Genomic DNA, 20,138 nt, shown 5'->3' with positions numbered 1-20,138 from the left:
TCTGTTTGTGGTGTCTTTTCAGTTTTGTTTTAGCGTTTTCCCTTGTGCACAATGTATGAATTAACTAATGTTAAAATGCATTTCCATTAAATCAGGTTTAGTCTATTCGTTCAAGGCGTCCAGGAATACATTACCTTGACGTCATGAGATTGAGCGGCTGCAGTGATTTGCGCTTTTTCGTCCCTTCAGACCTTGTTACGACAAAAAAAGTCATTTACGTCTTAGTCGCTAGGATACCGCCGTCTGATCCCGCCTTTCCCCCAAATAAAACTGTTTTGATTGGTCTCACTCCCTCTTACCGTCTGGCGATAGCGGTTGTCGCGTTGCCGTGTCAATAAAGCAGAAATTGGACAATAACCACATTTTTGGTGTAGTGTTCTTATAAATATACGAGGTGACACTATATCGTTGCATTCGGAATGAAAAAAAAAACAACTCCGTAATACATCAAGCCAAGGAATAAAAGTCTGAGAAGGACATGCTTGTAAGTTGTTTCTCCTCATTTTTAACAGAGCCCGCTAGCTTGACGCGGCTACTATGCTAGCCAGTAAACAGCAAACATTTTCTAACTAATTTAACGTTTTCATTGCTAAATTAGTCATAGCTCCAAAGGTATCTGCTTCAAGGTTTCGCACTGGGTACAATTCGCCACTCGGTTATCTAACCGAGAATTATTCATCTGATTTTTTTTTTCAACAAATTATATTATATCATATAACTAGATTGTTGATTTTTTTAATACGTCCGTTTTTTCCCATTCATGTTTATGTCACTGTTTGTGTCACATAGTTGAAGGCTGACTTTATTTGTTGGTCATGACGTACGGCGACTACTATTGGCGTTGACGTTTTACTGTGAACTTCAACAAACCCAATTTAACGTCTGAGTTGGCGTAATTATCTAATAAATTATATTAATAATTTATGTATTTTTTAATAATTCTATTACTTGTCATAATAACAAAACCTGCGTTAAACATTTATAAACACCTAATGTTCACAAATGTACAGAGTGGACCAAAAGTGGGTACAGTCTGCAGTTTTTATATTTACTCACTTAAGGAAGGATGAAATGTCGGTAAGAAGAAAGGGGAAAACAGAGAGAGGGTGTCACCACCTCGTTTTAGAGTCTTCACCACTTGAAACACTCTCATGGTCTTGAACCCCTAATTGAAAACCTTAACCAACGTTGGCTTGAAACCTCAATTTAAAACCATAACCAAAGCGCCTTGTCAGTCCCAATCCGATACTTGGGCAATACATTTGGAAGAACAAAAGAGGCCACAACCCAATTACTCAACAGTCGTATTTTTTTCTCATCAATTAAAGGTAATTCCAATCTTTTTATTGCATATCAGCAGTGCAGCGCAGAATAATGATGCAAAGAAATGACATTAAGTATAGTGTCTAAATCTAAACTAAATCGAAATAAATAAAACATCAGAAATTAAATTTGCCTGTGCAGCAACAAAATACATTGGTGCAAAAAGTACTGATCACCTGTGACTTTTACCTTTTTGCTTCATGTTTAACACAAGTGACACAAACAAAAAGTGTTGAAGCTCGAACCTGCAAAGTTTCTTATGCTTATTTGGTTCGTCCTTAAATGTAACCCCAAATGCTCAATTGCTTCAACCTTTTGTGAGTAGTGTATTTGAGCACATATCTTTATCTACCACAGATTTTTATATATTTTTTTTAAACAGATTTAATCCATTTGCCTTGTCTGACCGCTCCAAAATGGATGCCGAAAGGGATTCTCAGAGAAGGTAAACAAAAACAATACAAACAAACGTGAGATTTAAGTGTGTGCACTCTGCTTATTATTTTCTTCTTTTCCAGTGAGATTGGTGATAGCCAATCTGAATGCGGATTGTCTGAGCTCTTCTGCACAACGCCGGAACAGGATGGAGATGTTCTTTTACAGGGAGACACGGCCTCTCAGACTTTAATGGACTGCGGGTCTTTAAGCGGGTTCAGTGATCCTCCTCTCGCGACCATTCAAAGTAGTCCCGCCCCTGCACTTTGTTCTAATGGACAAAAATCAAAGCGGCTCGGCTCTCCCGGCCCTCACCCGGTGAAAACAACCTGCGTCGCCGTCCAGTCGCCCAATCCTAAACCGGCCGGCTGCGCGAGTCCAAGGAAGGCCCCGTCATCCAACGACGTGACAATGCAGAGTCCCACCAGCCCCATTGGTAAAACACTGTTTGTCAACAACTCTGTCGGAGATGGCGGAGCTTGTGTCGAAGAGTGTGCCGAGGGTCTGGGAGACAAATCTCAGCACTTTGTTTCAGAGCCCGACGCCGCACGTTCGGCCGCAGGAACCGGGGATGCTGCACTGGCAGATTGTCGTGACCTCTCAGATTTAAGCCAGGAATTGATTATCAACCAGTCAGGTGCCACTTGTGAAAGGTATTTGTAATTTTTTCCCCCTTGTGGTTAGGATAGGAAAGGGGTGGAACTTCTGGAAGTTTTTGATAAATTTCCAAGAGAGACTAAACTGGGGAATTCTGGAAATACTTTTAACCTTTGCATATTTTTGGTTTGGCATTTGTGCATTTTTTTGTCCTCCGACTGAAGCAATTAAAGGCAAGACAGCGTTATTTGTTTTGCACATTTCAAACACAAGGTATCTCAATGTGCTTTAGACCTCAATCCTTGGCATTAGAAAAAAAGCATACTGCAGTTTTTAACCAGAACTTAAAAGCGATACTTATCGATATTGAATTCTCGGCTTAGCCCAATTAACTAACCATAATCATATTTTTGGAACTTAACCTGTTATTTAGATTAGTATGCTCGCCAATACCATAGGTGAGTCTCATGAAGATGGCTTGTTTGTGATGAATAATTTAGCTACTGATTCCAGTCGTTTATGTGACATGGGTTTGCGATTGTGTATGTGCGAGGCGTTTAAAAAAATATATTTTCCTCAGCTGTTTTTAAGTGTCCTTGTAAGGAGCATTTTTTTAATTTAGTCAATTCCTGGTTTACTCCCTTACATTCCCATCAATTCAAGTTTGAACATGTTTCAACATTGTCTCTACTTCTGATGACCACCTGCCGTAACACTGCACTGCTCTCTTCTGCTTCTCTTTGCAGTGTTCCATCCCCTGTGCATGGCGTGAGCAGAGCATGGCTGGGGACTCCCATCGATGAGCTGAACAGGATGCCCCAATGTGCTCCTCCACTGTCTCACCTGAAAGCTGTGCCTAATCACACTGTCACAGTCAGGGTGAGTATATTCACTTCTGTGTGAAGCCATTTTGCCCTGTCCTATCCTAGGCCTAACCCCCCTGCAATCCTGTTAATACCGAGTTCCATAATTAACAGTTCCTCAACAACCGTCCTTGAGGATACATCATGTTTGGTTGTCAATGTTACAGACAGATCTCCTCCGAGAGGGAGAGTTACCTGTCCCGTATCCCGGCAAGTTTAAAGACGCGTGGGATGACGTGTCCGTCAAGATGCCTTGCTCTGAGAAGAATCTATTTCCAGTGGAGACGGAGGTCCGAGATGCACACTAACTTCAACACTAACATGCAGCTCAAGCTGGAGTGATAATATTATTTAAAAAAAAAAAAAAAAAAAACTGTCGTAGGATGGTGGTGGTGTCCAGAGTCGGTGGGAGTTAATTCACTCGACCTTGCAAGGAGGGTTTAAGAGTTCTCTAGATGTGAGGGTAAGTAAAACATATTTATTGAGCTGGTGCTTCTCAATACATTGGAATAGTATCAATAGTGTGACTTTCATTCATTCTATTCAAAACATGAAGCTCTGCGTGTGTTCTATCTATTCATTAACTACTATCCTTTTCAGAATCCTAATCATAAACCATGAAATATTTCTCTGCTGACTTAAACTACTGAAATAGTTTTACGCATTATTCAAATTTATTGAGATGCACCTGTACATCTGACTTTCATTTCAGTTCCCCAATTAAATGACCAAACTTAACAATACATATTTATTTAGCTCCAATTCTCAGCCCGCTTACCGAGTTTAACTCAATTGTGCATCCTCGCCACATTATCCTAAGCTGTATTTCAATATGTCTTTTGTACGTACATGTGTGTTTGTTTTTAGATTGTTAAAGCAGACTGGATGCACCATAATTTGGATTTTCATTTCCGCTCACAAAACTGTAAATAATAATGGTTATCATTTGAACATCCACCAGGGGGCAGTGTTTGCACAAAAAAAAAATCACCCTACAATTTATCTCCTGTTGCCTCTGATCCTTTGTACTGTAGTGCGTTCTATGTGATTGTACATAATGGGTTCAATTCTGCTGTGCTTATGTATGATATGCGTCTGACTTTCTGTCATTAGGATGCGATCTTGAGATACAACACCGCACATGCCAAGAAATGGGACTTCACTGCCCTCAACCTTCTTTGCACAGAGGTGAGTTGCATGCTTAAAAATTGAAGAAGAGTAACGTGGAAATCATTAGTCATAAAAATATTACTTCCCAATAACAAAGGATTTTGCTAGCTACCAAATATGCCAGAAGCACATCGTTGTCTTCTAATAACCTCTCTGACAGTTTGCGCTACTTCAAGTTATTGCCGACATGATTATCCTAATAGAACTATTAGGATTTTACTGCATTTTTTGAGTAGCATTTAATGCATTTTAGCGTCCGTTGTAAAATTTTAAACTTACGGCCTCTGCTAACGACCTTTATAAATGGTCTTCTTTTTTTTTCATTTCTACTCCTTGGACTAATGTCTTGGTGCGAGGCGGAGTTTGAGCGATCGATCGACTGCGTGAACCACTTTATTGCTTCATGTAATTTAATTAAAAGGGTCCATCCCATCTAAAATGATGCTAAGTCAAGACATCAAAGTTGCCCTTGTCCTCCATTCTAGTGTGAGGATTTCCTTTGCTTTCTATTTTAAAAAATGCTGCTAAGGCGGTTTACAAACGGTTACAGGAGAGCAGGGATGTTTTGAAGAATTAAATGAAGTTTCTTGAGCAGAAGATAAGCTTCAAAACTTCAGGTCAATGTATAAAAAGGAATAAAGTGTTGTACTCAATTAAATTGCCTGATTTAAAGCTAAACTCACATTGGGGTGATTTATTCACACCTGTAACGTCACACTTTTTAAGCATTCATTTACATTTTTTTAATGTGTTTTTACAATATTCTTACAACAATGCCCTTGCATGTGGGAAAGGAGAGACGGTCATAAATGCACATTTATTGAACGCAGTGAGAACAGTAAAACCAAAACATGAGGAGCACACTTTACACACCAACTCGCGGATATCGCACGCCAGCCCTCTAGGCGCCACCTCTTAAAGGTACACTCAATATTGTACATCTTATGCTGACAATTTCTTTTTTGTTGTTTAAAAGGGGCTTCAATTTCATAATATGGCTTTTCGTATTGCATTTGGGTCTGGAATGCATTCCGCGTGATAAATGTGGGTTCAATGTATAATATACTGTAATTCTCAGTTCACAACATTCAATTTATTCAATTTAATTAGCATTCCTGACGCACTGAATGATTGTCCGGACATACCACAGCCAAGATCCACTGATTGACACGCCGTCGGCGGCTCTAAGAGAGGAATAAATAAACAAGAATTATACAAATTGGGATGAGTTTTTAATTGTCGTCGTGTTTCTCTCCTGCCAAATGAAACTGTCACAGTGTCACTTTCTAATAAATGTCTCAAGGCCCGAGCATGGAAACATTCCAGGTCTGACTCCAGCTGCTGCCCCCGAGGGACTACACAAACATTTGTGCTTTGTTAAACATTTCCCACTTGTGTTTGTCAAACGCTAACGCTTGTTTGTCGTTCTGACCTTGCACGTCATTTGTTAACAAAAATGAGGAAATTCACGCTTAGAATTGAATATCAAGTCGATATTACGACGTAATATTAGTGGAGTGCTGTAAAATGTCACTGTTAGGAGTTGCATCAATACCTGGACAATTTTGCAACCAGCCAGCCCTCCCAGTGATCATTTTACCACATGGACTTTGTTCAACTAGACTCACGCACCTGTTTGTGTCAAAAGAAGTTGACATGCCAAGAGAAAGGCATGTGGAAAACACAATGTCCAAAGTTTGGGATCACTTGACACTTATAAAAAGCAAATTCAACACAGCCTGCATGAGCTGTCAATGAAAGACCACTTATTGAACAAACAGTAACAAATATTTTATAAACACATTCATACGCAAATGATGCCCAGTCATGCAACAGTACGCAGAATAATCTTTGAATTAAATGTACTTCCTATTTGGTGATTTTGCATTAATTCCAAATACTATCCACGAAAATATCTGTTACGAGGTTCACAAAAAAAACTAAAATGTGATTAATCGCAATTAATCACGATGATTTTAAAAAATGTAATCACCTGTTTTAATATAAAGCACTTCACTACTTTTATAACTATACAGTTGATGAATTGTTTAATTTACAGTTTTAAGCCTGCGACGAATTAATTCAAAATAAATATTTCCACTGAGAACGCTTGTTTTGAAATTAAAACAATTCACAAGTCAACCAGCGTTTTTTTTTTAACGCCTCTTGCACCACCGTAATCCACTGACAGAATAACTTCATTCAGTTAATATCGAAAAAGATGACAAGTGGAATCCTTAGCTCTGCTCCTGTAACCCGAGCGATGCCGTTTTAGGTCAGCGGCTATAACTGTGTCCAATATCATATTTCTACCTTCATACGGCCACATCTACCATCTATTAGTCCCACGGGGGCGTTTTACGATGCCTGCCAGCTCATTACTTCTGACAGCGTTTAGTCAGACCTGCTCTGCCGCCATATAAACGCTCCCCGGACAAATTGCCCATCGAAGACTTGGGTTGAAAATCAAGCCGAGCCTGCCGCACTCTCTCTGCGATTGGTCATTTGCATTTGCTCCAGAAGGTCCATTTAATCAGCTTGCCTGCTTACCTTGATAGAATAAGACACGTGATTGATGAGGGTGACATTTGAAGCCAATACGCTCATAAGTGATTGCGTTGTAAATCTAGCTGTATGACGGACCAAGTGTGTTTATTTTAGAGGGAATTGCTGAGCCAAGCTGGAGGCTGAAGTGCGTGGCTGCTCCCGTTCCAGATTGATGTAGCATTTTTTTTTTTTTGGGTCCCCCCCTTCCTCCACTAGTGTTTTCTGCACTGGGACGCGTTCCATTTTGTGACGCCTATCCCAAATTCTGTTAAATGACGTACGCTTGGTATTTCATCCAAGCTACTCATTGTCACGCCTCCCTCGGGACTTCCTTTCAAGCTTTATAATCCGAAGGTTTTCCTACACGGGGAACATGATGGCAATACCAGTAATTAACAGTTGATGTTTGATACTCGTCAAAACATTTTTCCATCTGAAGAAGCAGCATCTGACCTGAACTTTGTGACTTGCCAAAGCCAATTAGCATAAATTGTGGGCTGCTCGCTCTAATAAAGTGAACAGAACAAACGTGGCTTGTGAGCAAGTCCTCCGGAGAGCCGAAGTACTTCAATGACTTCACAGCATCTGTTCTTGGTGTTTCATCGCTGAAGTGTAGCTCGAAATTGGCCTTTCATAACATCAACTGCTGTTATTGTTATTGACGTTTTGTTAGATATGAGAGAACTGAGCCGACTCTTATATTGGCTGCAGGTATTTGGTCGCGGCCATGGATTGCTTTTCAAACTTTTTCTGTCACTTTATTGAGTCTGTGGCAACTCATCGGGTAATTTAAAAAAAAAAAAAAAAAAAGCAAACTATAAGCACATATTTGGCAGACCTTGAATTTAATTTGTGTAATGCAGTAAGCAGTGACTTATATATCCCTAGCAATGTTTATAGAACCAGGTTTGCTTTCATTTGATTTATTTTGATGTCCCACTTAACAATACAATCCTTTTTCATCCTTTTAGTATCTGGAGCATTGCGAGGTTCAGCACCTTTACGAGGCCGTACTGCCTTCCATGGTCAAGCTGGCCCTCAGCGCTCCACGCCTCTGCACTATGGTATGTACTGCACCCTTATACTTCTAAGTTTATTCCTGCTCGCAGTTCTACATAGAAATATTGTCACTTTGGTTTCATGTTTGGAAATCGTAATGAATGTGATTTTGGGGAACATTTTCATGAAAATATCTTAATTTATAATTAAGCTACAATTGTCAATGCATTTCCGGACGTTTTTTTTGAACGGGACAACAGAGTCAATCACACAAATACAAAAATGAGAACACTTGCAAGAACTCCACTTATCAGGACGAATAGTACAGTAGATATTACATTCTCTTTTGTTATCGTTCTGTACGATACATTTGCTTTTCATATTTAACGAATTAAATATGTAAGACAAGGGACCACTGGAAATTGTGTACATGCTATTTATGAAGGATATTGTCACATTTAAAGCAAAACAAAACAAACCAGGGTTGCAATTTCTAATCTCGCACTACGCAGGAATTTCAGGTGCACTTGTCGGCACCAGAAAGAATTCTCCTTTCCCGTGGTTTGTTAATGAAAATTCCATCTGGCTCCGCTTCGTATTGCAGCCGTAAGCCTCGGGCCAGATGTTCAGCCTCGTGTTATTAGAGCTGGTATTGATCCGCTAACTGGGGCAGCCTTGTGAGACTCTTTAGCGTTAATCAGCCAAGATATATGAGCCCGTGTGTCTGACTCGGAGAACATGGGCGAGTGCAAGAAAACACGGACCTTAATTACTTCTTCCCATTTACTTAATGGAACCCTTCTTGTCTCTTCTGCTTGTTAGATGGCTATACCAATTATCCGCCCCCGTCAGCCTTAAGAGCCACACTATCCCACTCTTGTAACCTTCTATGTACCTTCCGTGTCTCTCCTTGGACTGCCCCCAATTCTCATCCGTCCGTCATCTGTATTGGTATAATCCTCAGCATCTCCCTTTTTGTCTCTTCCCCAGCCAATCCCCCTGCTGAAGTCCCGGATGAACCATTCCCTAACCATGTCCCAGGAGCAAATCGCCTCTCTTCTGGCCAACGCCTTCTTCTGCACATTCCCGCGACGCAACTCCCGCAAGTCGGAGTACTGCAACTATCCCGACATCAATTTCAACAGGTGAAGACACTATCCACAAAGTTGAGCAATTTTCCTTGATTTTTTTTTTTTTTGCTTAATCCCTTTGTAAACCTTTTATTAATCATGATTTACTTTTTTGCATCTTCATGGTTAGGTTGCTGTTCTGCTACTTCCTACTGATTTATAAAATAAATAAATAAAAAAAAAACATGTTATCATGAGCTCCGTCAACATATTAAAACCTGCCCCGAAATATGACTTCTTCAATTTAAAAAATGGCACTCAGTCCATATTTGTGTTTTGTCTTGGGAGAAATAAAATTCCATAAGGGGGCACTAGTGCCTTAAAATCTCTGGTAGTTGATTCATTTCACAACTGTTTGCAATATTACACCACAGTGACGAATAACATTTGGTTTCAATTCAATGGCCTCCCCATCAGTTTTATCATGTGCGCATAATTTTTGGGGATGGGACTGTGGGACTCTTTGAACCTCGGGCTTCTGTCGCCACTTGTCATTGGGAGCATCTGAAATGGATAATTGGAAGGAAATTGATTGTTTTAAGGTGCACTTATATCTGTCTGTTGTTTCTCTTGCACTTCATTTTTTGAGGGGTAAGAAAGATGGCTCTTTATTGTTGTTTTGATGAAATAATGCAACATGATGTGTGATGTACGGTAATTCATACATTAGCACGAATGGTTCGTTAGATGTTCTGTGAATGGTAACCATGTTCTGATGTCATTAAAATACCGGCTGTCTTATTACCTCCTTACCTGGTGGACATAGTCCAGGTTTTGTCTCAACTCAATTTTCCCTCGTCTCTTTGAGGCGCCGTCTCCTCCTTAGTGACATGGTTAATAACATCCGGCCTCGTTTGTGTTTTTACCTCATTATGCAGTCGGCCGAGCATCAAGTTTAGTACCCTGCTGAAGTTCCGGGAAGAAAATGCCTCTGAATCCAAAGCATGAGGAATTTGAAACTGATTCTGGAAGCGTACTACGCTTTTCTTCTGTTTGACTTTTTTATGGTGGTTTTGAGGCACATTTTCTGAAAGAAGGGCCAGCCTCAGTAACGGCTTACAGGAGAGTAATCTAAGAACAGAAGAAGCCGGCTAAGCGAAGAGGGCTTTGTAATAACGTAAGCATTGATTCCAGTCACAGAGCCTTTCTATCGCTTGCTTTCAGATACTCGGGGGCCCACCCTCACTATCAGCATTCTTTCCTGCAGCATAATATAGTACCGAGTTTGTGGAACGATGAGACAAGACAAGCAGCGCATTCCAAAATGGGCGGTGGATCGTTAATGCACAAGCCTCCCCGCCCCCCCATCCCCTCGTTTCCCCTCTTATAATTGAGGGAGTGTCCGTCACTTTGCTTATTGGCTACAGTGGCGCTCCGTCTTGGACAGGCAGCGTGACAAGCAATCTGCTGATTGCTTTTTTGGCAGAACTGTCGAGGTCTGCCCTCGTTAAGTGATGGATATTGTTGGAGAGGGAGGATGGAAGGCCGAGACGCAGCTCTTCAGCTGCTGTTTTCCTCTGCTGGGGAAGGAAATGATGTGGAAAACAGTGTGATATCCAAACTGAAACATTCTTTTTTTTTTGTGTGTTTGTCGTTAATGAAATTAAATTTCAATTAGAAAAATAACTCTGGTCATCGGACTGTCACAAATTGCCAAGCTCAACATTTTTGTTGTGGAAAAGCTTGACAGAATTAGAAAAAAAAATTAAAAAAGACGCCGCAGCTATGGCTGTGCTGTAAATCCACATGTATTGTTTGTGACAAACTATTTGATTGTAACCACACTTCATCTGCCTCTTCTTGCAGAATATTTGAAGGCTCTTCACCACGAAAAATTGAGAAGTTGAAAACGCTCATCTGCTACTTTAGGAGAGTTACGCAGACCAGTAAGCATTGGCAAATCACATGACCAGAACCACCATTTCAATATGTTTTTATTACCCACCAAAAAAATATTAAAATTGTTTTGTTTTAGGACCAAAGGGCCTTGTGACATTCACAAGGCAAACAATGAACGCACTTCCAACCTGGGAAAAGTATTACTCTATTTTATTGATTTATATTTTTAGTCTTTAAGAACTCAAGAAACCACAAAAGAAAAATCTTTTTAATGTAATAGTAATGATTTACAAATGACTCATTGGTAAAATGACATCATTGTAAAGTGTCTTTTTCTTTTTCAAGCTGCCAGACTCAACTGATGCGCTTACATATCACTTGTGAGGGGACAATTGAAGATAATGGATACGGGATGCTGCAGGTAGGAAATCCATTTATTGTCAAAGCTCGTTTGTCACTGTGCCTTTTTTCAGCCCTCTGCATTAAAAACTCACATGTGGTATATGGCCATTAGCATTCCAGGAAGAAAAAAAGTTCTGCATTCCATGTGTCTGCGGCAATACATGCCCCCTTTTTTCCCCACTCCTCTCATTGATCTAGGCATGGCAAGTATATTTTAACATTTTGCCTGACAGCCGAAGTATCCACATGAGTAGTTTAGGGAAGCATAGTGGGGATAGCAAGGACCCTGGGGTGTGGGAAAAGAGATTCGCATTGAGGGGAAAAAAAAAAAAGATGACGAGGGGCGGCCCAGCCCGGGTTCAGAAGTCCTGCGGGGTGCGCTGACGCCTCCTCTGGCTGTGGATGGGTGCTGAGGTTTTGATAGGGCAGAGTCGGCTGTCATTCTGTCAAGGGAGGTGAGATTGAAGGATGAGGAGGGTGAGGCTGGGGTTGAACGAGGTGAGGAGAACCGGTTCAAAACCATGCGCTTAGAAACACACTCGCTGTCACACGGATTGACGTGGCTGTGGGCCAGTGAGCAGGACCTTCCCTTCTGACAGACATGTTTAAATGGCAGTAGTTGGATTCAAATGCATCGTCCTCTCTTATTCTTGTGCTGCCAATGGGTAGGCTTACATGGCATAAAATAAAAGAATATACTTTTATTGAAGGTGTTTGTTAAAAGATGCCTTACCTGCCTAATAAAATTAAAAAACTTTAAGGAGGCCATCTTCAAGCAGCATTGCCTCGCTGCACACTATAGAGCTCTAAAATGAAGAATTACACATTTTTACGACTTTGCATAGTCTAGATGAGATGTGCCTTGTGGTTTGAACTCAAGACCACAATCAAATCACATTTCGTGACCAATTTATGCAAAAAAATGTTGTAGCATCTCTGCTCTGTTCACCATTCATTTCAGCGGTGTGAGTTTTTAGAGCTCGGATATGCACGATTTCGCTTCCTCATTTGATTATGCCGGAACAGGAAGCAAACGTGATCTTTATCGGAGTTAAATGACCACTGTGGGTGGAGGAAATAAGGACAGACTAATTGAGTCATTTATCTGCATAACTGGAAGTGAAATCTCACCGTTAACCCCAACTACATTGAATCGACAAGACGATATCCAATTTTCTTTTTAATGATAGGAGAAGAAAAGCTGTTGGGCTTGTGTCGTCTGGTAATAGAATGTCCTTTTTCCTCAAAAGGTGGACTTTGCGAACAGATTCGTAGGTGGCGGCGTCACGGGACATGGCCTGGTCCAAGAAGAGATCCGGTTCATCATCAACCCCGAACTCATCGTCTCCCGTCTCTTCACTGAAGCGTTGGAGCACAACGAATGCCTCATCATAACAGGTAAAAGTCATCTGGTTATAATAGATAACCGTAATTTAAAGAGCTCAGTTGCCTTGTAACTTTTTATGACGATGATTTTTCTCATCACTGAGCTAATGACAAAAAGTAAGTACATAATCTGTGCTTGTATCCTGCTTTTATAGAAGTCCTTATGGCTGTTGGATCAGTTAGCAACGTTAGCCTGCTAGCATTAGCAGCAGCCGTTGGCACCACCTAATAAGTGCGCATAAAGTCATGTTGTTAGCTATTTGCATCTTGTAGTATGAGTGTTTTTACTTACTATGTAATTTAGGAGGATTTGGAATTTATGTTAAATTAGATGGCAACTTCTCTTTTATTTATTTATTCATTATTTTTTTTAAACGGCTTTGCTACACGTACACAACATATACAATGTGTTTCACATAATTAAAAGTACACTTAAAAGCAGTTACAAACAAAACAGATGTTTAAAAAGCAGTCAATTTATAAAAAGTAGTTTTTAACCTGGATTTAAAAGCAACTACGCGTTTCGAGTCTTTATTCTTTCATATTCACTTTTAGGTTACAGGATACCAGCAAATCGTATTTTTCACAAGTAGAGAGGAAAAACAGCTTCGCGAGAAGCATATTTGTATCAATTTCTACAGAACAGTGCTGTGCAGTCGAGCAGACAGATGACGACACTCCGGTCCAGCGATGCCACCAAACACACACAAACCGCTTGCTTCTGCGCCGTCGATGTAAAAATCGACTTTTGTCTTCTTAACTAGCCGCGGCCGGCGACACAGTGGCGCCGCCATGTCTTGTCCGGTACATTCATCTCTTTTCCGAGTCACCTTCAGTTGTTAGTCACCGTCCTCCCCCAAGCCTCAGCCCATTCCCACCTCCCTCCTCTTCCTCCTCCTCCTCCTCCTCTCCACTTAACTTTATTACATTTGGACAGAAAGGAATTTATAACTTCACTAAGGTCATCGCTCCACTAATGGAATGGGCCAGTTACACCATAGATTCATTCAAACCTCGCACAATATTCTTTGCACGCATGCAGTCTTTCCTATGACTTGAAACCAGACTTTTAATCTTGTCCTTTGGCCCAGACGTTCGTTCATCTGTGTGCTCTTCTTATATTCGGGTCTTCCCGTACGTTTTTAATGTGACGTCGGTATTCCTCCATGGGGGCGTTGTCGAATCGGAAGGTAGAAGAACAGTGCGATGTAATCTGGTGATGGGAGGATGCTGTGGAGGAGCCGGCCAGTTTCCGGCATAAATGACATCAAGGTGATTGGGCAGGACAGCGGCTCTTGTCTGTTGATAAAGGGAAGGATATGAGCAGCTTGTTCCTGGAAGATTAAGTTGCTAGTTTTGTGGAAATTAATACTTCTTGGACTTTTTAAGAGGGTCTTGATGATGAAAAATGTTCCATATAAACTGTATTTCAATTGTAGCATTATATTTGTTTCACGCCTTGCCTCCAGACACAAGCTACTTTTTCATTGGGAAACTTTTCCAAAAGTGCAATTTGATGCCATGCGTTTGAAATAAAATCAATGGAAAGAAATGAGAATGCGGCGATTTAAGTAACTCAACGTTGCTCTTGAAACTCAACTTTTTCCTTTCGTAAGGAAGGTTAAATGCAAATTCAGGCTGAGACTCTGTGCAGTCATAGTAGGCATAAGACCGAAGGAACTGCTGGTGGCTGCCAGGTTAGGCTTGAATAACAATAAATTGCACATTATCTACCGAATCCTTGGTGATATTGCATACGCACAGAGCACTAAATTAGATTTTAAAGACCACCCACTGAAACACATTTAGGTCCGCTTTGTGTGCTCTCACGACTGATTTTTTTTTTTATTTTTATTATTATTTTATTTATTTATTTATTTATTTTACAAATGTTATTGTTATGTCACGCCATTAGTGACATTTTACAGTTGCCACTTGAATATGTCGCCTCCAAGACACTGTTTATGGAATTTTGGGAAAGCCCGCACTTGGACTCAAGGTGAAATTGGTTAGACCGAAGTAGGCATTGTTCAAGGTCCGTTGTTGTATTGTAAGCAAAAAATAAATAAATAAAAATAAAACAATCAACCCAACACAATCATCTTAATTGGTCGATTGTTTGGTTAATGGTTGATAACGCAAATCCTTGTCGTAGTATTCAACAACTTAGTTCCCTTGTGTTTTTTTCTATGCAGGAGCTGAGCGGTACAGTCGCTATTCCGGCTATGCTGAAACATACAAGTGGGACGAGTGCTACAAAGATGAGACGCCCAGGTATTGTTTCACTCGTACCCTGATATTTTGTATTCCCCTATGTCGCCCCCTGTTAAAGAGAATGTGGATTTGAAATCAAAATCTTTCTGTTAATTTGAAGGGATGACTGGCAGAGAAGATGCACAGAGATTGTGGCCATTGATGCTCTGAAATACAGAAACTTCCTGGAACAATTCCTGCCTGAAAAGATGACGCGAGAGCTCAACAAAGTGAGAAACAGTTTTTTGTTGATGTGTAAACCGAGGACCCCCTGTATACCTTTTCTGAATTCTAGCAAAATCTTGCATTATGTAAAAGGATTTTTTGCGAGACCTCATGATCTTCTTACTTGTCTCTTTTGTAATTCAGGCATACTGTGGATTCTTCCGGAATAATCCCAACAGGAAGCACCTCTCTGCAATAGCCACTGGCAACTGGGGCTGCGGCGCTTTCGGCGGAGACACGCGACTTAAAGGTACGATTCGATCAAATCAGAAATTTGCTCCGTTGTTGTTCATGATAAAGACGAGGAACCGTTTTACATCACTAACATGAGAACAAAGCAACAATACGGTTAACTGGGAAATACTTGGAGAAACATTCCACAAGAATTTTATGCATAATGCTTCACATCATAAACGGGTTTATAGAAATTAGCATAGACATAACTCACATGGAGCCGCAACACAAGACGAGTTTTTTTTAAATCTCTCCAGAACACCAGACCATCTCAACCACCCCCGCCCCCTTCTCGCTCAATTAGTAGCCGCCCTGTGTGTCACTCATCTGTTCCTTCCCACCCTCCATCGATCCGCTGACACACGTTTATGCTTTCCATTAAAACGGCGATTGATTACAGGCAAGGCAGACCGTAAATCGCACTCTCTGTGGACTCGCGTTACATCACTCTTCATAAGCGAGGGCCCACTTACCGTCCCAGGGAAGGCTTAACACCGCACAGTTTCTCCATTTGCAAATGGTCAAATGTGACGTTTGAGCAACATAAAATCAGATCACACTCTGAGAGTGAATCAAGTAGCATCCTCATGGATCCATGTGCTTGCAATGCAGGGGGAAAAAAAAACAAACTACATTTCATATATATTATTAAGACTCAATTTTCAGACTCATTTTCTTTTGTCTTCTGGACTTGTTACTAAGAACTGATACCCATTAGCTTTAGAATTTGCATCGCATTTTATGTCCACATACTCTTGAGCTATATTTTCACTGCAAAAATTATAGCCCTTTTCAAAATGATGTTTTGAGTCATGCTTTCATTAATCTGGGTTTAACACCCATACGGTTAAATATTTAACGGTTCTAATTTGCTAAAAGATGGAAGGCCTAGACTCGTTTTGGATTATTGACCAATTACTACCAAGCTCAATTAGTTACATCCATTTCATTCAGATCCGGATAGACGATATGGCGTTAAAATAAAACATAAAAATAAAGAAATTCCCATCACAAAAATCAGATTTTGACTGATTCTTTTATTTTCTCTTTTGATAAAAAGCAAATGACATTGATGTTATCGAAAATAAATTTGTTTTTTTGGGGGGGATTATTACCCCGTCCACAACCCCTCCAATCGATTATTGAATTTACCGATTAATCACGCAGCCTTAATTTAGCTTGTCGTTCTTCGTTAGTTTAAGTTCTCTCCAAATATGACAGGATGATGCAGTTTGGCCGCTGTTGGCCTGGGCTCCCCTTCAAACTGCCTTGTCGGTTTCTCTTTCATTAGCGCTGATTCAGCTGATGGCAGCGGCAGAGGCGGGCAGGGACGTGGCGTACTTCACCTTTGGAGATGCTGCGCTCATGCGAGATGTTCACGACATGCACGCTTTCTTGACTGACAAACAAGTCACTGTGGGTAAGGCTGACGATATATTTTTTTAAGCTATATTCGGTGAACATCTCATGTCAAATGGGTTATATATATTATATATATTCAGAGATCTAAACAATTGAGAGGTGGACCAGGTCCAACAAGGATTGTTCGACTTTTGAGCTTCCACTGCATCTCATTAAATCTCACGGCTGCCTTTTATGGAGCTCTTATAGTCGAGTCCACAATAAATGGGACTGGAGACGATGTCCGCCACCATTTAGCTTGTGAAGATTGAGAGGCTTGTCCTTGCTGCCACTATTAGCAGCGCCAGTATGCGTAAAAAAAAAAAAAAAAAAGATGCAGCCTATGTGCATTCTAAGTTATTACACCTTATGGTCTTTTACTTGGTCCCATTTATTCAGCGCCAGAGTGGATTACTGGTGACCCCAGCCTCTCTACCCCCCTCGCATTCCCCCGCTTTTCATTCCCCCCCCCCTCTGACATTTATTGAAGCCTTTCAGAGAAATCCCCCTCCAGCGATCCATTTCCTAAAGTGGAGCTGCAGAGACGCACCAGCACGAGCTCAAACTGACTTTCATTTATTTATTTTATAGCATAAACGTATCCACTCTTGCTCATTTTTTCAGTCTCAACATGTTTGTTGTCTTTGTCTCTGCCCACCTCCCCCAAACCTCTCCTTCCTCATCTTGACTCGCGTCGTCTCATCCCCCACCTCCCGTTTCCATCCTTGCCGCCGCTTTGCAGGGAGGCTGTATGGCCTTTTGAACCAATACTCCAGTTCGATTTGCAAGAACTGCCGCACGACAAGACCCAAGGTCACCCTGTACGATTTCATCTATCGGCGGGTGTCTTCCTCCACGACCGCCGATGCCTTGGACTCTGCTAAGGACTCTGGGATGTCCCCTATAACATCAGACTCACATTAATAAAAAAAGATGGAGCCAACCTCCCCAACTCTCCTCCTCCAGGTTCAGAAACCTCAGTCGTGTGCTAACAATCACTCTTATACAAGTGCACCTCAATGATTCAAATATTGCAAAAACATTTCTTTCAGTAGTTCAATTAATGTGATCCAAGGGTTGAAATTTCTGAATTGAAATTTCTCAGTTGAGAACCACTGGCCTAAAAGAAGCGCCTCCACTCACTTAGGCATAGTTCCAAAATGCATCAGCGTTTTCCCAGAGTAATACATTTATCATTTATATTACAGGTGACTTTTTCAGCAATTATAATAGGATAGGTTCCCCCTCAAAATCCTCAACTAGTTGTAGTCGCAAATAGCAAATTTTTTTTTTTTTGTTTGTTTTTTTTTTTTTGGATGAAAGGCAGGCTCCAGCACTCCCGCAACCCTTGTGGATGGATGGAATAAAAAAATATATACTCATATTCATATTAATTATTATTATTAGGCCTGACGAAAGCCACGATTCACAACCCTCTCAAGTCTTCCCCGCCCAGTAAGATATGGTTTTAAGTCAATAAAAATACAAATGTGCTCTATAATTTTTTTTTTCCTTTGTCAGTTGTCGGTTTTAGTCATCCAGGTCCTGGTAATCTGCAAAGGCAAATCAACTGTTGAATTTTTTTCACATTTTCCGAAAAAAATTTAAAAACCAACCAAGGCAATTATGACAATCAACAATCAAAATGAAGTTTAAAACAATCTAGATGTCATTAACTAGGATCTGGCCTTCTGAAAATTATTTTTTAAGTGACTCCGAATAATGTGCTTCACTTTTCAAATAAAACTACTGAAATAAAATGAGCTTCCCTTGAACAGTATTTTTATTTGTTGAGATGCACCTGTACCCACACTCCCTTTAAGTTTGTGATTTCTCCAACACGCAAACTACCAAAACACAGCCTTGCCTTTCTTGCTGGTGGTGAGTGTTTTACAAGAGCCTTGTCGTAGTCACTTGATGTGGTGAAACGTTTCCAGTCGATAGCAATAGTAAATCCTCGTTGCTGTTCGGCCTTTTTCATCATGCAAACGTCCGTCGTTGAATGTCAAGTTTTCATTCACAGGTTGATGACAGATGCACAATTTTTTGTTTTTCCACTCCAGAATACCAGTTAATATTTCAGTAAGGTTGACTCACCTCGGTTTGGCGAGGGGAAGTGTAAAAACAATTTTGCAATGACCATGAGACAAGTATAAAACAGCAATGCATGAAAGTGAAACATCGACAAGCATCTTGTTTTTGTACAAATTTATGAAGACTAGGAGTGCGACAATATCCAAATATGGTACGATGGCGTCACGTTTTTAAGACCATGATAGAGTATTACTGTCAAAAACAAAATTAGCGAGGTAGGGGGATGGCGTTTCACCTCGAAAACAGCCCAACACAATCGCACTATGGACATAAACAATAAAGACATAAATTAGTGGAAGAACATTTGACTGTTTTTACAATACTTTGTCCGATTGTATTTAACTTTACAACAGAGAAAAATTGGTCGATTTTGGCGGGAAGTGGTTGAATGTATCTTTGTCTTATGGTGTAATGTTGAGTTAAAAAAAAAAAGAATAAATAAAACAAATCTGCTTATTTTTACCAATTTTAACCGGCCGTAGACGTCAAAGATTGATTTTAACTGAGCTGGCAATGAGTGAGTTAAACATGCTTAAATAGTTATAATAATGATGATGATAATATTCGCCAGCAATTCATCAATCGTGCCCGAAATTTGAGCAATGGCTTGACTGACTTGAATTTTTCAGAGGCGCACTGTATTTTTTTTTTTATTATTACTGACCACATTGAGGAAACATTTTTTAAAATTTTTTATTTATTTATTTTTTTGCGATAATGATACAACCGTCATAGTAAAGCGCCGTCTACTGCCAAGGAGGACTTATTAAATCTCAATTTCTTTGCCTTTAGTATCTGTGACGGGTATCGTAACCTCCTCCACGATCCTCGATCCTTATCGGCCCAATACCGATACCTGCTATCAGTACTCGCCTGTCCTTACACGGAACCTCGCCGAAAACATACGACAACTGAATAGTACGGGAAATTGAGCCACGTAGCTTCCTAGCAGTGGAAAAGGCCTGTTAAAATGCGGCCAAATATTCTCCTCATGCATGTTTTTGAACACATAATCCAAGATTTGGTGATACGCCATTATCCATATTATCGACTCTTCTATTTTAGCAAAAGTGGCGGCGAAAGAGGCAGTTGAGTGACTGAGAGATGCTGCGCTGTAGTCTATGCATGGGTAACATCCAGTATATCTTATCAAATAGTCCACACGTATATGCTGCTCTTTTATATCTTTGTTTGACGGTCTTTATTCAAACAGCATGCGAGACTATCACTCTTCAAAAAA

At 40.4% G+C, this 20,138-nt stretch overlaps 1 protein-coding gene across 2 annotated transcripts; it reads left to right on the top strand.

The window, feature by feature from the left end:
- The first annotated feature begins 308 nt into the window (after window positions 1–308).
- parga (poly (ADP-ribose) glycohydrolase a) lies at window positions 309–18,561 on the top strand. 2 transcript variants are annotated; one of them, XM_088305208.1, is made up of 19 exons: window positions 309–484; window positions 1,706–1,768; window positions 1,842–2,194; window positions 2,294–2,411; window positions 3,102–3,234; window positions 3,386–3,508; window positions 3,601–3,681; window positions 4,332–4,406; window positions 7,907–7,999; window positions 8,925–9,079; window positions 10,871–10,950; window positions 11,040–11,100; window positions 11,249–11,324; window positions 12,556–12,703; window positions 14,887–14,965; window positions 15,066–15,174; window positions 15,314–15,419; window positions 16,695–16,823; window positions 17,547–18,561. In XM_088305208.1, the coding sequence occupies exons 2-19, from the start codon at window positions 1,740–1,742 to the stop codon at window positions 17,726–17,728; spliced, it is 2,130 nt and encodes a 709-aa protein (XP_088161334.1). In that variant the 5' UTR covers window positions 309–484; window positions 1,706–1,739; the 3' UTR covers window positions 17,729–18,561. The 2 variants fall into 2 exon arrangements, with proteins under 2 accessions (XP_088161334.1, XP_088161333.1); XM_088305207.1 differs by having other exon boundaries at window positions 1,842–2,411.
- The last annotated feature ends 1,577 nt before the right edge of the window (window positions 18,562–20,138 follow it).

This window comes from Idiotropiscis lumnitzeri, chromosome 9 (assembly GCF_059441095.1).
Source record: "Idiotropiscis lumnitzeri isolate Australia: NSW breed Sydney's pygmy pipehorse chromosome 9, RoL_Ilum_1.0, whole genome shotgun sequence".
In the NCBI taxonomy this organism is placed as follows: domain Eukaryota; kingdom Metazoa; phylum Chordata; class Actinopteri; order Syngnathiformes; family Syngnathidae; genus Idiotropiscis; species Idiotropiscis lumnitzeri.
This window is presented reverse-complemented; position numbering and strand designations above follow the sequence as displayed.

Bases quoted from the DNA above. Each gene is read 5' to 3' on its own strand.
- parga (XM_088305207.1), top strand. From the start codon at position 1,740: ATGGATGCCGAAAGGGATTCTCAGAGAAG. The intron at 11,325-12,555 runs GTAGGAAATCCA...TTTCCTCAAAAG, and splicing joins ATGGATACGGGATGCTGCAG to GTGGACTTTGCGAACAGATT. The intron at 16,824-17,546 runs GTAAGGCTGACG...GCCGCTTTGCAG, and splicing joins TGACAAACAAGTCACTGTGG to GGAGGCTGTATGGCCTTTTG.